The sequence below is a fragment of the Diabrotica virgifera genome, chromosome 8 (assembly GCF_917563875.1).
Source record: "Diabrotica virgifera virgifera chromosome 8, PGI_DIABVI_V3a".
NCBI classification, from domain to species: Eukaryota; Metazoa; Arthropoda; class Insecta; order Coleoptera; family Chrysomelidae; genus Diabrotica; species Diabrotica virgifera.
In genome coordinates this window covers 115,457,124-115,473,994 of record NC_065450.1, presented here as the reverse complement: position 1 = coordinate 115,473,994, position 16,871 = coordinate 115,457,124, and the positions used below count along the sequence as shown (strand labels likewise).

Sequence of the window (16,871 nt, the reverse complement as noted above, 5' to 3'; positions counted from 1 at the left end):
CATGCCCAAACGTCTTTTTTGTACCCATCTCTTTTCAATGTACTGAGTCTAGAGCGTTCATAAAATGAAAACATATGTTTTTACTTAATAACAGGCGGTAGCTGGTTTGTTTTTAGTTTCATGCGTGGAAGAAAATGATGCTAGATAAAAAGTATGTGTTTTATCTCTCCAGGTATTAATGACACACGGGTCAAGAACCCTGGACTCAAGTGTATGAGAGTTTTTAGAGCGGTGATGCCGATTTTATCAAAAAGAAATAATTGTAATCGAACATTGGAGAGATTAAATTCAAACTGTTTTAGAAAGGCAATCTACAATTATTTTAGGATTCATATGCGTAATAGCTGTAGTATATCAAATAAACTTAAACACATACGAATGATAAAATTGTACATTGTCTTTCTAAAACAGTTTTAATTTAATCTCTCTAACGTTCGATTACAAATTCTTTTTGATAAAATTGGCATCACCGCGCTAAAAACTCTCATAAGGACTGCATTGCCTATGTTCCCTATACTGTAAAGTCAAGGTGGGACGGACTATAGCACTATAAATTCTTGATATTAGATTATAATATAATAGAAAACAGAAAAATAAGATTTTATAAATAGATAAAATATACAAATAGAAAAAAATAAATATATAGTACATATAAATCGCCGTAAAACAGAAAAGGGGGAAAGTAGGTACTTTCTTGCGCAATATGATTGAAAATGGGCCAATTTTATAATTCTTTCGAATAATCAGAAGAAACAATATTAAAATATACATACAGTAGGAAAAATGAAAGAATATCCATGAACGAACATATATAAAACACGCTGTATTTTCCTGTCACCTTGTCACACAAAAAATTGGCCAGCGCAAGTACATGTAATAATTATTATTACATGTACTTGCGCTAGGCAATTTTCTTTGTGACACGTTGACAGGAAAATACAGCGTGTTTTATATGTTCGTTTATGAGTATTCTTTCATTTTTCCGACTGTACTAGTGGCCAATTGCAAAGTTTATGTTAAAATATGCATATTATAGTGGGAGTGGGCAATAGTAATTTTTTTTATCTTATTATCCACAAAATTTGATACTGAATTTTATGAAACCAATCCGGCTCTGTCATCGTTTATACTTTTTTATCCCTACCGTCATCTAATGAAAGCAATTACTACTTACATAAATTTCCTTTCCAAACAATTTATAAGCTAAACGACTAATTTTGAACAGTTCTCAGGAAACTTCACAAACATTCTTGTGATCTGGTTCTTGGAATGGTTCATGTCAAGTCAAACACTTCACACCAGAGGAATTTTTGTGGCAGAGCTAACACGTATGCAAAACAAACCAACTAAGAATAACGTATTGGGAGCTATTGTTTTTAAGGATGAAACCGAGTCTACCATAAATATTTTTGTTTGTTTTTGATTCGATTTATCAGATGAATTTTAAATATTTGTTCAGTGATGTGAAGAGAATTTTAATGTTTGGCGCGAAAAAGCACATTTAGAATTTTATTACATATATCATTACTGGTTATAATCATGGGTTTTAATACATAATGTACAATTTAATTAGAATAGAATACAATTATTTTATTATTATTATTGCAGTTAAAAAGACCAGAAAATTAATTAACGGTATTAGACCTAGTGTGGCATTAAAATATAAGCTGAGCTTAGCTAAGCTGGAGCTTAAGATCTGTTGGTGCAACCAGGCATTAAGAGGATCGGTACGTATTTTCGGCTGCAATGGTATTCAAATGGGGATTCATTTTTTTCAAATCCTGAGAAAACTAATAAGTATTTTTGAAAAATTTAAACGCAGAATGAAAGATTACGTTATTAGCGAGGGCCGAAAGTCCCTGAGAACTTCTATAATGTTTATTTTAATAAGTTACAGGGGTGAAAAAACTAGAGAAAATTTAGTGTGATTTTTAATTTCAAATATCTCATTCAAAATAAACTTTTTATTTATTCTAAGGGACTTTCGGCCCTCGGTAATAATTTAGTCTTTCATTCTGCGTTTAAATTTTTCAAAAATATTTATTGGTTTTTTCAGGATTTGAAAAAAATGAACACAATGCCGTGGTAATATTTTCCAAATCTGTCTTTGTCTTACAACCCACTCAACCGAATATAATATTGTCAGCATATATTGTCAGTCAGACACTGACAATCAGTGACAATTTTAAATATTTGACATTGCATCGGGAATATTTTGAGAAATTGATTAAATATTATTGATATATAGTGTATTTGATAAATAATTGATTTAAGACGTGAACTTAATAAAAAGTTATTTATTGTGTATTATTTGTGGAAGATCCAAGCAGAGAATACATCAGATATATCCTGTGATTCAAGTATTTTGTTGTTAGAGATGTTCAAAATTGTAAGCGTTCCAAAATATCAACATATTATTAAAAAATCACTTTAACACTTTTCCTCTTTTCTCGATTGATTATTAGTTTTTGTTGTACAAATAAATTATTACAATCACTGAAAACATAGTTAGTGAAAAAATTATCACATTTATTAACTGAATTAATAATTTGCAATTATAAAAATAACAGTTATCCAAGAACATTCAAAAGCCATCTCTTTAAATTAATTATGACATTTTCAAGTAGAATGGCATTCTAGTAATGTTTACATATCCACACCAGTGTGAATTTTACTAGACGTAATTTGCCGTGTAAAGACAGAAAAAGTAGGGATACACGTAAAATATTTGCGAATTATGTACCCATAGCCTTAATAACAAATCATTACAATGATTTCCATATAATATGTACAGCTCATTTTGCTTTTTTGATCATAAAAAGTGAAAAATAATTTTTTGCCCATAAAACAAATCCTATACAATTTAGAGACAAATGGTTCAAACAAAAGCTTAGAAAGTTCTTTAATTTGTGAGTTTCAAAATTAAAATATATAAACTATTGACCGTTGTAATTGCAAAAAACATTTATAATGACATGTAACACAACTACCTACTAGAAATTATGACAATTAAAAAGTAGTGTGTAAACCTCAACTAACTCGATCAAATTGGACCAAGAGTCGAAAAAAAAAGTATTTCAAGACAACTGGTTCTTTAATAATATATTATTCCCTATGCTTCCTCGAACACCATACCGGCCATCTGGCTACTGATACAGGTTGCGATCATTACTGCGCAGCACACTTGTACAGGTAAATATAAAATACTTATATCGAATTTAAAATTATGGTAAGACGAAAAAATTTTTTGTCATTACTTTTTAAACAATATTAGAAATATGAACTATACTTGCCAAACATTTCTGTGGTTTAAAAAGTAATGACAAAAACATTTTTCGTCCTAAAATTATTTAAATTCAATGTACAGGGTGATTGATGAGTGTGATAAAGCTCAGTAGATCCGCTATACTCCGCTATAGTAATAGATAGCAATCAAAGTAATAACAAAAATTGTAGAAGATAACTTTCAGCTTCACCTTACGAAATTAGTTAGAATGTTACAGGGTGTTCGATAACAAAGTGGCAGTACTTTTTTTAAATGGAACAACCTATATTTTATTTTATATTCGAAATCCTCTTAACTTCCCCCATCACAAAAATATAAAGGTTTGTTATGTTATACAGGGCTTTTACAAAGTTATAACCAATTTTTTATGAAAATCGTAACAAGTTCAGCTCCCTGTACAAATAAAAATAAGCAAAACAGCAATGGTTTATTGGTGCCATATGTTTTTGTTGAGTGTAAAATTTTTTAAGAATTGTTGATATTGCTAATTTTCCTTATATTGAATACAGGGTGAGTCAAAACGCAAGTACATTCTTTTCTCAGAAATGTTAAATGGAACACCCTGTATTTTATATCACCATCGAAAAGTATCATTACCGTACTTTAATTTTTGTATGTTTAAGTTTTGTATGTACTATGCCTAAGTTTGTTAGTTTTCGAGATATTTTCATTTTTCAGAGCAAGTTATTATTGAGGGTGTTCTATTTAAAATTACTGAGAAAATAATGTACTTGCGTTTTGATTCACTCTGTATTCGACAAAAAGAAAATTAGCAATATCAACCATTTTTATAAATTTTGACAATCAATAAAAAAATATAGCACCAATAAACCATTGCTGATGTGCTTAGTTTTATTTATACAGGGACCTGAACTTATTACGATTTTTATAGAACATTGGTTATAACTTTGTAAATACCCTGTATAACATAACAAACCTTTATATTTTTGTGATGGGGAAGTTAAGAAGATTTAGAATATAAAATAAAATATGGGGTGTTCCATTTAAAAAAACAAAAGTTTAGTCTGCCACTATGTTATCGAACACCCTGTAACATTCTAACTAATTTTGTAATGTGAAGCTCAAAGTTAACTACAATTTTTGTTATTAACATTTATTGCTATCTATTACTATAGCGGATCTACTAAGCTTTATCACACTAATAAATCACCCTGATTTTGTATTTACCTGTACAGGTGTGCTGCACAGTAATGAATGCAACCTGTATCAGCAGCCAGATGGCCGGTACGGTGTTCGAGGAAGCATAGGGAACAATGTATGAAAGAATCAGCTGTCTTAAAATACTTTCTCGAAAACGTTCTCTTACTTAGACCAAATAGTTTGTAAATTATTCAATTCGTTCATTTGCTCAAACAGTGCCTCTGAGGTATTTAGCAGTCGCAATCGATTATTTGAGGTTTCAATTTAGATATATGTATGTCTGTATTTAAAAAAAGACTTTATAGTTTATAAACATTTATCATAACTTTTATGTCACGCGCTTGTAAGTAGGCTCACTGAAAAAATGGCGAAAAAACACAATACATATTATAAAAAAGAACCTTTTATGACCAATAGGAACCAAGATGGCAATTTTTTTTCATAAAATCATATTTCCACAGTTTATTATAATATAGGGCTAAAAATTGAACCCATTATTAAACGAAGATCTAAATTTAATGATCCATTTTATACATGGTACCTATATACCGACCGAGCAATAAAAAGGTGTAACCCGTTAAAGTGATGGTACTCGTAAAATACCGGCTGAAATTCGTGCACGCTGAAAAAATTTGCAATATCTTGGTTTCTATGACTCAGAGATAATAAGAAGTAGGTATACTATTTTCACCTCCCGGAAGAATCGGAAAAAATCAATTATATTATAATAATACAGTTAAATTTTTCCATAAAAAGTTAAATTTTACTATTATTTCGTAAGAAATATTTAAAACATTATTATTATTAAAACCTTTATTCAGAGAGTGTAAAAACTTCTCAAAAATAAGCCGTTTCACATTTTAATTTAAATAAACAAATTTGAAGTATTAATTTATAATTAATTTTATATAAATAACAAACATTAATTATTAAAATGTATATATTTCTTACGCAATAATAGTAAAATTCAGAAATTTTATTTTTTATGGAAAAATTAATTAATTTATTTTTCCGGGATTTCCGATTTTTCTGGGATGTGAAAGTAGACTAGTTCAGTAGTTCTTATTATTTTCTCGAGCTACAAGTTCAATTCTAAACAAATTAAGTTCGGTAAGTTCTATTTGAACCATTTTCCTTTAAAATGTATAAGAAACGTTTTATAGATAAAAAATGATTTTTTCACTTTTTGTGATTGTTAAAAAACAAAGCAACACAAGTTGTACGTTTTCAAGGATTTGTCATCCGCTATCCCTCAGTACCAAAAAAATACACGTAAATATACATATAGAGGACGAGAAATATATTATAAAGGAAGAGAAATTTAGGTCTATACGTACGTACTCTTTTTAGTTAACAGGATGATCATCGCTCCCAAAATCTTACCTAAAACCAAATATGTATATTAACTTAGAATCAGGCATCAGTTTCAAAAATTCTACAACTAAAACTTCAAAAAATTTCACTTCACATGATAATTTCTGATATTTCCTCTTGGCTAAAAACCTGGCGAATTAAAGCAAATGAAATTAATTAAATAAATAAAAATTAAATCTATGCATGTCACCTAAATCCTATGAAGAGGTGCATGTCCAACTGTGGCTTGAAATGGTCAGCTCTTGCAACAAAAAGAATGTGCAAAATATCTGGGAATCCATCTGGACCGACGATTAACTGGTATTAACGACGATTAACTAAGAGAAAGCAATTGGGCTTAAAACTTAGCAACTTGTACCGGATGTCAGGTCCTCAATCACAATTAATAGCTACCAATAAATTGCTAATTTACAGTCGTCCTAAAACCGATAAGGAGCTAAGGAATTTAATTGTGGGGACAGCATCCCACTCAAATATCGAAATCCTACAAAGATTCCAGTCCAAAATTAGGATTAGATTAGATAAGATTATCGAAAACGCTGCATGATATGTAAGGCAGATTTTAGACACCGCGATAAATGCGAGCAATTTATCGATATCGATCGAGTTGTTTCAATTTATCGTTGTGTGTAAACGGTACATTGCAGCGATTTATCGGAATTGGAGTTGGATTGGAGTTGGTATCGATTGCATCAATTTATTGTAACGATCGAGTTCTTTTAGTTTATATTCAATCGCGACAATATATCGCAGCGTCTAAACAACTTTAAAAAAATCAATAAATCGTAACAATTTATCGTCCCAATAAATTTCTCAATGGATGAAACTCAGGCATGTGTACGAATACAAAACCACCGGACAGACTTTTTTAACATTTCGCAGAGACTAAAACAGGGAGATGGGCTGGCCCCAACATTGTTTAACCTGGCACTGGAGTATGCGGTTAGGCAAATGCAAACTGGACGAGGAAATCTACTGACCAACCGAACGGTTCAACTGGCCGCTTATGCTGATGATATTAATATTATGAGTAGAACATCAACAGGAGCACAGGAAACATATGCAGAGTTAAAAACACAAACAAAAATACTAGGTCTGGAAATTACCACAGAAAAAACAAAAATAATGACTCAGAAAACATTATACATGAAGATGACATTGAAACGGTTGAAAAGTTTACATACCTGGGAGTAGAAATATATGCCGACGGATCAGAAGATGGAGAAATACGGAAGAGAATAACGCAGGCAAACAGAGCTTATTTTGCCCTCTCCCATATATTTCGGTCTAAAAGTGTCCACCGAAATACAAAGATGGGAATCTATAAAACCTTAATTCGACCAATAACATGCTATGGCAGTGAAGCCTGGGTGCTGAAAGAAACATCCAAAAACAAACTCGACACATTCGAAAGGAAAGTACTTAGGAGAATACTAGGACCTGTGAGGGAAAACGGAATCTTCAGAAGTCGATACAACAACGAGTTTTATCAACTTTATAAGGAAACGCCCCTGTCAAACTTCATTAGATTACAAAGATTGCAATGGGCCGGACATGTGATAAGAATGGGAGAGGATAGGCTACCAAAACTAGCACTGAATGCTAGAATGCAAGGAAAGAGACCGGTTGGGAAGCCACGAAAGCGCTGGGAAGACACAGTAAACAGCGACGCACAAGCCCTTTTAGGAGTCCGTGTATGGAGAAGAGCAGCCACAGACAGGCAAGGGTGGAGGCAAAAAATAAAGGAGGCCAAGGCTCAATTTGGGCTGTAGTGCTGTAGAAGAAGAAGAATAAATTTCTCGCATTTATAGTTCAGAGAAATAAGGAAAAAAATATCTTTTGGTGACACATCCCCCTCCAGGCCGAAACCAAATTTTTTGAGTAGTATGGACATCTATATTAATAACCTTTATGTTTCCTGCAGCCGATTTTGATGATATACATAGTTATAAACAAAAGAAGATCAAAAAACGGTAAATTTTCGCTTTTTTCGTCTATAACCAAAAAGTTAAGCATTTTCAACAAATTTGAGAGTAAGAAACTCATAAATCGTATAAAAAATTTTAATATGGAGTTCGCTGAATATGTCTATCCTTATTGGTTGCTTAGAAAATTGCAAAATAAATCATAAATTTTGAGTTTTTATAAATATTCATAACTTATGTAAAAATTAACTTAGAACGTTCTTATTACACGGAATGCTGAGACTTCTGGTGCTTAAATCATACCCTAAATTGCAAAGCGATTGGTCAAATAGTTTAAAAGGTATTTAATTTGTTTATCCCAAATTAATTTTTTTTCAACGCTATAAGTCAGAAAATGATGAAGTTACACTAATACTTTGGATAGTTTATGAAAGAAGAAGATTTATACTATTAATTTAATTAACAAAAAATTACAAAAAATAATTCTAAATACTGCAAAATTATTTTGCAAAAACATGTGAATTAAAAAAAGGGGGAACTAACTTCGTCCCTAATTGTCCTAGGACAATTGTTTTTCTTTCTAAATGTGTATAAAAATTCAGTCTTTCCAAATATGAAAACATAATTTTTCTACGGGTAACGGTTAAAAGGTTATTCTAATTGTTTATAAATAAGCAAAATATCGACGTGTTTTTGCAAAATAATTTTACACTGTTTAAAATTACTTTTTGTCACTTTTTTTTTAATTAAGTCAATAAGTATAAATGTTCTTCTTCCATAAACTGTCAGAAGTCTTAATGTACCCTCATAATTTTTTGACTTATTTGCAAAAAAATGAATTTGGGATAATCAAATTAAATAACTTTTAAACTATTTGACCAATTGCTTTGAAATTTAAAATATAATTTAAGCACCAGAAGTCTCAGCATCAGCATTTCGTGGAATAAGACGGTTCTAAGTTAATTTTTACATAAGTTATGAATTTTTATAAAAACTCAAAATTTATGATTTATTTTGCAATTTTCTAAGCAACCAGTAAGGATGGACATATTCAGCGAACGCCATATTGAAATTTTTTAGACGATTTATGAGTTTCTTACTCTCAAATTTGTTTAGAATGCTTAACTTTTTGGTTATAGACGAAAAAAGCGAAAATTGTCCATACTACTTCAAAAATTTGGTTTCGGCCTGGAGGGGGATGTGTCACGAGAAAATCTTATTTCTCTGGACTATTATCGCGGCGCGGCGTCTAAACTTCACTTTACTAATAGAGTTATTGCTCGTGATACTAAAATGAAATATGTCAAAGAAGAATTATCCTAGGTACTTCTGTACTTCTCCCAGAAGTATGACGTGCACATAGAAAATGAGACGTTCCGTCCAGCGAAGATTAAGAACGCATCTTTTCATGTGATCCACCTGTCAGATTTTTCGAACTTTAGTACTGTTAAGTACTATTACTTAAGTACTAGTATATAGTTGTATAGTAGTTAAGTTTCCAACCTTAGATAATATATAAAAGGAAACTGTCACTGTCACTGGACAGTTTTCCTAAATATTTTGCTACTGTCATTATTTACCTATCCGCTGGGAGCGTTAACTATGATTATAGGTCACGTGGTACACTCTGACGTCGAGGGGGACGATCTTATTTATGGTTTATGTGTGATGTGTGATTTACAAAAACAAGAGATTATTTAAAATTTTACTATTAATTTTGTGCTAATGTGTCGATACATTATTAGAAATTTGCTATAAAAATACTCTATATGGTAGAAAATGTCTGATATAATACATAAAAACATAGTTCAATATAGAAAAATACGAAAATATTTTAAGGCTGACAGCCGAAGTGACGTCACAACTGTCTTATTGTTATTAATAGTACTTTGTAAATAACGGTTAAAAAGACAGGATTTGCCTTTTCTCAGCAAGGCAATCTCAAGCCCTTTTAATTCCTATAAAGTTGAAATTTTGCTTCATCTTCTGATTTTTCTGTGCTTTCTCTCAGCAAGGCAATCTCAAGCCTTTTTAATTCCTATAAAGTTGAAATTTTGCGTCCTCTTCTGATTTTTCTGCTTAAGTATAGTGATTTTAAGATAATACCGCCATAATTCCGTCTTAAATTTCTATGATATATAGTTTTTTTAGTGATATTCACCAAGAAAAGGTTAGGGAACTTTTGTGAACTATTTGTATTTTATATAATAAAAATTTTAATGTGCTTTGCCCCGGATTATAAACACTATAGTGAAAGAGGGATATGTAGATTCTTTTTGTTTTCAACGGATCTGGTTGAAAAGAAGAGGTGGAGAGGGATATGTAGATTCTTTGTGTTTTCAACGGATCTAGTTGAAAAGAAGAAGTGGATTTCAGATTTCATGACTAAGGTAAGAAAATATAGTGAAGAAAAAGAACTGAATTTATCGCCAGTGAGGGACGACTTACAAATTATGCACTGTTGACATGTTATATCCCCTCCATGTCAACCCTCCCAGCGGATTGTAAAATTTACAGATTGCAAATTAGATGGGATGTTTATTAAAAAAAAACACGATAATTTCAAAATATTACATATTTTTTTATGAGCGTAGTATGTAATAAAATACTGATGCATCGAGTACGTTAATCCCATAACCACTAATCTAATCATTTTGCTTCTTAAACGTATATTAACTTCAAAAGTTCGTTTACGCAACGAAAACCATCTTCATTACAGGAAATAATGCAGTATGAAATTATGTTCGAAATGCTAGGTTTGCCGTGTTATTTACAAGCTACAATTTTCTTTAATCCGATACACTTTACCGTGTATAATACAACTACAGTGTGGGTAGTTAAGCTGTGTATTTAGTTTAACTTGATATTATTTAATGTGGTTTTGTGCAAAAGAACATGCACTATCAATTTTTTTAAATGCAGGTAATTGCGCAGTGTAATTGAATTTATACAATATAGAACAAAATACCTATTACTTGATTCACACGTTTCATGTCAATTACGAAATTGCGTTTTTAGTTTAAATCTAAAAGTAGTATTTGTTTCGAGGGTATGACAGGTGTATAGTATGTACCTATAATGGACCCAGTTGATTTAGATTTAACAACCATAATTTGAATTTATTTGAAGACAACTTCGAATACAAAGTTTATCTCTCAAATAAAATAAAAGAACCACATGACATGAAAAGTCCAAAACTACACGTAAAATGACATGTATTACGTCAGCTTATCATGGGATTTGAACTATTGGTGCCTAGTGACAAATATTGTTCTAGAATATGCGGTCAAATTAGATAAATCGAAAGAGATCAAATTATTGTCGAGGCGAATAGATGCTGCAATTCAGCAGTCAATAGTGTTGATAAGGTACATGTTGTAAAAAACAACAGTTGCATTTGGTTCCCATTTTTATAAATATTGTATCTTGAATCTTTTGGAACAAACTGTAACTTTTTACGATAATATTTTCATTTTCAAGTATCAACACGTTGTGTTATATTGAGATAAGTGCACGGCCAAACGCCTTTAGCCAAATTAAGGGCAGTTCGCCTCAAGTTCGCTAAGCAAGTCTGTGCTCCTCTCTCGCAAACGAAAAATGCCCTAAGCGGTATTCTCTCGCGCTTTTAACTCAGTAAAATGTACAAGGTTATTACATAAAACTCTTTTCACTATTTCACTTCGTCCTGGTTATTTGTTTTTAAATTATTTTCTTTTATTAAATAATGTTCTCTCTCAACCAACTATGTATTTTTATTCTCATCTTAAGTACTTACAACATTAGGTTCGTTCCAAGACGACACGTTTGTACGATCCCTTGAACCGTCACGAAATCGATTGAACTGTTTTAGTGCGCAGAATCGCCCTTGAACGGTTTTCTTTCGATCCCGAACTGATTACCGGTACGTAACCCTCTTGAAACGGATTTGTGTACCATTTCAAGTTCGAGTTGCGCCTGAGCCATTTTCAGTACGATTACTACAGTACCACTAGTAGTTTGCTAGATGGTTAGAAATTATCATTTCTATAACATGTTCATTAAACATCACTTCAACTTCAAAATCTTCCTCAGAATCGATATCTGACATAAAATCGCTGTCTTCTATGAAAAAAAAATGATAAATAATCCATATTTTTAAGATTAGTTTGAAAAAAAAAAGAATTAATAATTATTTAAACGAAAATCAAAATTCACAGCTACTAATAGCGTGGATTGTGGATTATTCTATTATTGAATCATCAGCTGATCTCATAGCAATGACCAGTAAAAATGAAAACAATCCTAATTGCGCAAGTCAGTACAAATAGTTTCTGCTTGAAGGCATGTATCAAAAGGACCGTTCCGTTACCGATTTCGAAACGGTACGTGGATCGCTTGGAATAACACAGTGTACGATACGAATCATCGTTCATGTTCGCTTGGAACGCATTTTTTATAATGCGCATGACGAGGGCAGTACGAAGGACGGTTTTCATGTCACTTGGAACGCGCCTATTATAAAACCTGTAGCACAGCATTATAAAGTCCTTTAAAGCCCGCTAATAACATCGAAGGAAAATATATCTTTTTCACAGTAGTACCATGGTCCTGGGCAGATTGCAATTGCGCGCAGCGGTCAGGGTTCTCAACAGGCTGTCTAAGTTTTATTTACTTCTTATTCGTTTTGAACGGAAATTTTGCTAATTTTAAAAAATTTATTAATTAAAAAATTAATATATTATATATTATACAGTACAATTTTCAAAGGAGGAAGACCTAACCCTTCGGTCCAAACTTAACTTTCGGGTATTAGAGTGTAGAGTACCCCAGGAGGTATTTGACCGCTGCGCGCAATCACAATATACCGATGGTCCTTAAATATTTTTTATTGTACCCTCAGAGAAAAGGAATTCATTAACCCTTTTCTCAACAATTAGTGTAGATCAGCGTTTCCCAAACTTATTTTTCCGTGGCCCGGTTATTTTTGTGCTTATCCTTCGTGACCCACTAATTTTTTTGGCATACCCTGGAGTGTCTATGTGTACCTACATGAAAACGTATTTAAATATTTATTATAGTTTTACATATTTTAATAAAGAATCATTAGCTCAAACAAAAATGTAATAAAACAAAATAAAAATCAAATACTTTATTAATGAGAAACATGCAGATTTTTCTGGTTAACTAAAAACTTCACATTTGGAAGAAAATATGTTAATTTTATTTGGTTTTCGAGGACACTGGTTTTCGAGGAAAATCAGTTAGAAAACCCTGCCTCACACTTATAGGTCGTAACAAACGGAATTAAAAACTTTATCGTTTTTAAAAATATATATATTTTATAAAGACAGCCAAAAATCTATCAGTGGTATTTTGTCAAATATTGAGTGCCCTATCACACAAGATAGTCCATTACAGGGATTTTACGTCCATTGTAAATTGACTCCTTATCCATGCTTTGTTGCTGTGGATGGGGGGAAAATATTCCTTCAGGTTTGCCTCCAGTCCTAGCAGGTTTCCTTGAAAGCCGCTGGAATCTCATCCGGGAATGAATTTACGTTATACTCTTTTTGTAGTTCTGTTAGCTTTGTAAAAGATTTGTAATTTCCTGCTTTCCGAGCGGCAAATCCACAAATTAATTTTTCTCTTGTACTTTAAATACATGTTACATTGCTACCTTGTAATATCATATTTAAATTGTTCAATAAGTCAAAAATATCACAAAGATAGGCCACCTTGATTAACCAATTGAAATCATGAAAACTGTTTTTAAATTGAAATATTGCATCTCTAGCCGTTGGTGGATGTTGTTCTAAGAACATTGAAATCTCTTCCTTGAATTCAATAAGTCTTTTTAAAACATTCCCTTTTGATAGCCAACGCACTTCGCAGTGTAACAGAAGACGTTCATGTTCACTCCCCATTTCTTTGCACAATACAGAGAATACTCTTGAGTTCAGTCGGCCAGATTTTATGAAGTTTATAAATTTTACACAGTCTTGCATAGATTCGGTTAAAAACAGTGGCTTTTTTGACAGCTAATGCCTATCTGTGGATGCTACATCGCACCCAAACACAACACATTCAGGTGCTACGGCTTTGATCCTCGGAAAAGCCTGACGTCAGTCAGAGAGCGGCCTTAAAAAGCAAGTTGTGAAACAACGAGCCGACCCGGCATTTCGCTTTCGTGGCCCGGTACCGGGTCGCGACCCACCATTTGGGAAACGCTGGTGTAGATTAAAATAAAATCCCCACCATTTTTGGGCCTTCTCGAGTCGGATACGTTTGTTTTGGCCCTTCTTCGACAGATGTATGGTTTGATTTCACGTTATTTGTACTTAAATCTCAGTTTCGGATATTCTTATGTACATTATGTGATTACAAAACTCTTAACAACACTTTGATGTTTCGCGATAAACTCTGGCGGCACACATGATGGAAGCGGGTTCCGCTTACGGGCAAACCGCGCGAGTCTGAGCGGTTGTCGCTCGCGGGTATGGTAACACAGTGAAGACGGGTAAAAGCGAGAAAAATAGTTCAAATTTGTCAGTCGCGTCTATAACTTATAGCAAAATTTCGTCTTCTGATGACGATACAATTGCTTTAGATTCTGTCATGACTAAACTGAAAAGAGAGTTGCTGTACATCCTATTAATCGAGAAAGATTAATTTATGGAGAATATCATCATTTATTTCAAAAATTAACGAGAAGATAATGAACGATTCTTCCAGTATATGAGAATGAATCAAGATACTTTTAATTATATTTTGGAGAAAGTGAAATATAGTTTAACTAAAAACTGGTGTAATTTACATAAGCAGGCTATTAAATGCATTTGTATTTTACATAATATAATTATTGATAAGGAAGGTTTTCAACGACATCTAAGCGATGTATCTGTCGAACATTGTAGGGGAAATACCGAGAGACAAATCACGGGAAGATCTCTCAATGGAGCAAAAAATATTCGTGATATTTTTGTAACGTGTTTTTCACAAAATCCTTTATCGTACACATAAATATATAAATAAATACTGTAAACACTTACCATCTTCTTTCATTTGAATGCTTATTTCCCTCCAACATATGGGAGGTCGTTCAAAAACTTCAGCAATCAATGCCTCCTTATTCATTGTAAAATCACTGAAATCGCGCGACAAAAAGCGAGAATAAACTAAATTCTCATTCGAGTAAAAGCGGCCAGGCGGGTTTAAAGCGGTTGGCCCGCGCGAACCTGCTTTGACTATGTTCGTGTACATTTAGATGTGCATTCATTTTGAAAACGTTTAAAAGCGGATCCGCGCGGTTTAACCGTAAGCGGAAACCGCTTCCACTGTGTTCGCCGACTATAGCTATATGAATAGACGGGACTGAAGTTATTTTGTATTTGTCCCTGTTGCTGTAAACGATCGGACAAATTGGGTGAGATTTTTCCATAGTATACCTTTAATTGATTACACAGGGCGAACCGCTTTACCCATGAACTCATCTATTTAAAATTTATTTGTAGACATTTACCGGGCGTGCTTAAAAGTTAATTGAAAAATAAAACTTTCAGTGTGCGTGTGCTATACATATTACTATTCTACATACACTTGAATCCACGGTTTTTACTCCACGCTGACAGAAAGTAGCTACTGCTCCGATCACAGGTTATAATTATAAAATTTGACGTTATCAAATAAATAGAATGTCAAATGTAAGTTTTGCTTTAAAATTTTGGTGCAGAATTACAGCTACATTTGAAGTAGCTTAATAAATGCTTTTAATATCATTAGTGTTAATAAAAAAATAAACAATTTATACAGAATATAACTAATATTTTCGTTTTGTCATTTTATTCACTTTGGCGGAAACTTAAATACGGTAAATTCCTTAACTGTGTGAATGAAGTTAGTTTTGTATGTTGTAAAAATTAAAGGTAATTTAAAATAGACCTACCATAAAATTTCAAATTCCAATATAAAATTATTGTTTAATATAAAAAACAGACTAACAGCCATAAAGGTAAACTAGAAACGTCACAAATTGTACTTAAAATCTGAGAACATTCCCAACCGTCTTTTTTGTACCTATATCTTTTCGATGTACTGAGTCTAGAGCGTCCATAAAAATAACATGTGTTTTTATTTAATAACAGGCGGTAGCTGGTTTGTCTTTAGTTTCATGCGTGGAAGAGAATTATGCTAGATAAAAACTATGTGTTTTTTATCTCGCCAGGTATTAATGACGCACGGGTAAAGAATCGTGGAATTAACTGTAATACACATTAATACTCTATAGAATTTGGTATTTGCAGTGACTTCTTCATATTTGGAGCTCGTCAATATTTTCGAGGTTGGAGCAATTATTTTTGAAAACAGCACTTTCTATTAAAGTAGAAATGGAAGATCTCAAGAAGAAGAGGAAGACATTGAAGGCCAAGATCACTACAATAACAAACTGGTTGCTAGAAAACGCTGATAGGAAAACTGATGCCATCCAGTTTCAATTTAGGCATACCGAATTAAAAACCTTTTATCTAAAGTATCAAAAATTAGAAAACTCAATTGCTTTTTCCATTTTAGGTGATACCACTATTCTTAAATTTTTTATATCAATTTTCTTCCTATATTGTGCCTAACGAGTTCTTTAAAATATATTTCCCATTGTTACATTGATATTACAGTTACGATATATTTCCTCCTAGTGGTCCTGATATTCTTTCAAATATTCTTCAAGATTCGATGTATGGTTTTCCTACTAAGCCTCTGTCTATGGGCTTACATTGTTTTTCCCATTATCGAAAGGTGTCTGATCGATTTAGTTCACAGCCTATGTTATTAGACCTTAATGTCTAACTTCCCTACGCCCCTATTGTAAAGCTCAAGAGAAATAAGCCGATCTAGTTTGGAACACGTCTTGGAGAATTAATTGTTCTTGTTACACTAATTCAATCAAAGTTAAATTTGTCTCAATTACTTTTCGACCGGAAATTCTTGTCGAGAGTCAGCTAGATTATTGTTTCACAATAATGCCATTCTACAAAAGGAAAACAAATTGGACAAATCCAACCACAAAATATTTTAAACAGATTAATAAGCGGGTTTCGTCATCATGCACCTCGAGCCGTGTATTAACGTTAATTAATTACAGATTCTCAGAA

General features: G+C 32.4%; 1 protein-coding gene across 2 annotated transcripts in view; it reads right to left on the bottom strand.

The window, feature by feature from the left end:
* Positions 1-16,871, bottom strand: part of LOC114338020 (glypican-6) — a 475,036-nt gene that overhangs the window by 146,505 nt on the left and 311,660 nt on the right. Inside the window, exon 1 of one of the 2 annotated variants that reach the window (XM_028288596.2) lies at positions 5,789-5,828. The exons of the other annotated variant lie outside the window; for it this stretch is intronic. Within the exon in view, the coding sequence (XP_028144397.1) occupies positions 5,789-5,813 (25 nt within the window). The 5' untranslated portion in view covers positions 5,814-5,828. Of the gene's footprint in view, positions 1-5,788; positions 5,829-16,871 lie in introns of those variants that run through there. 2 annotated transcript variants of the gene reach the window in all.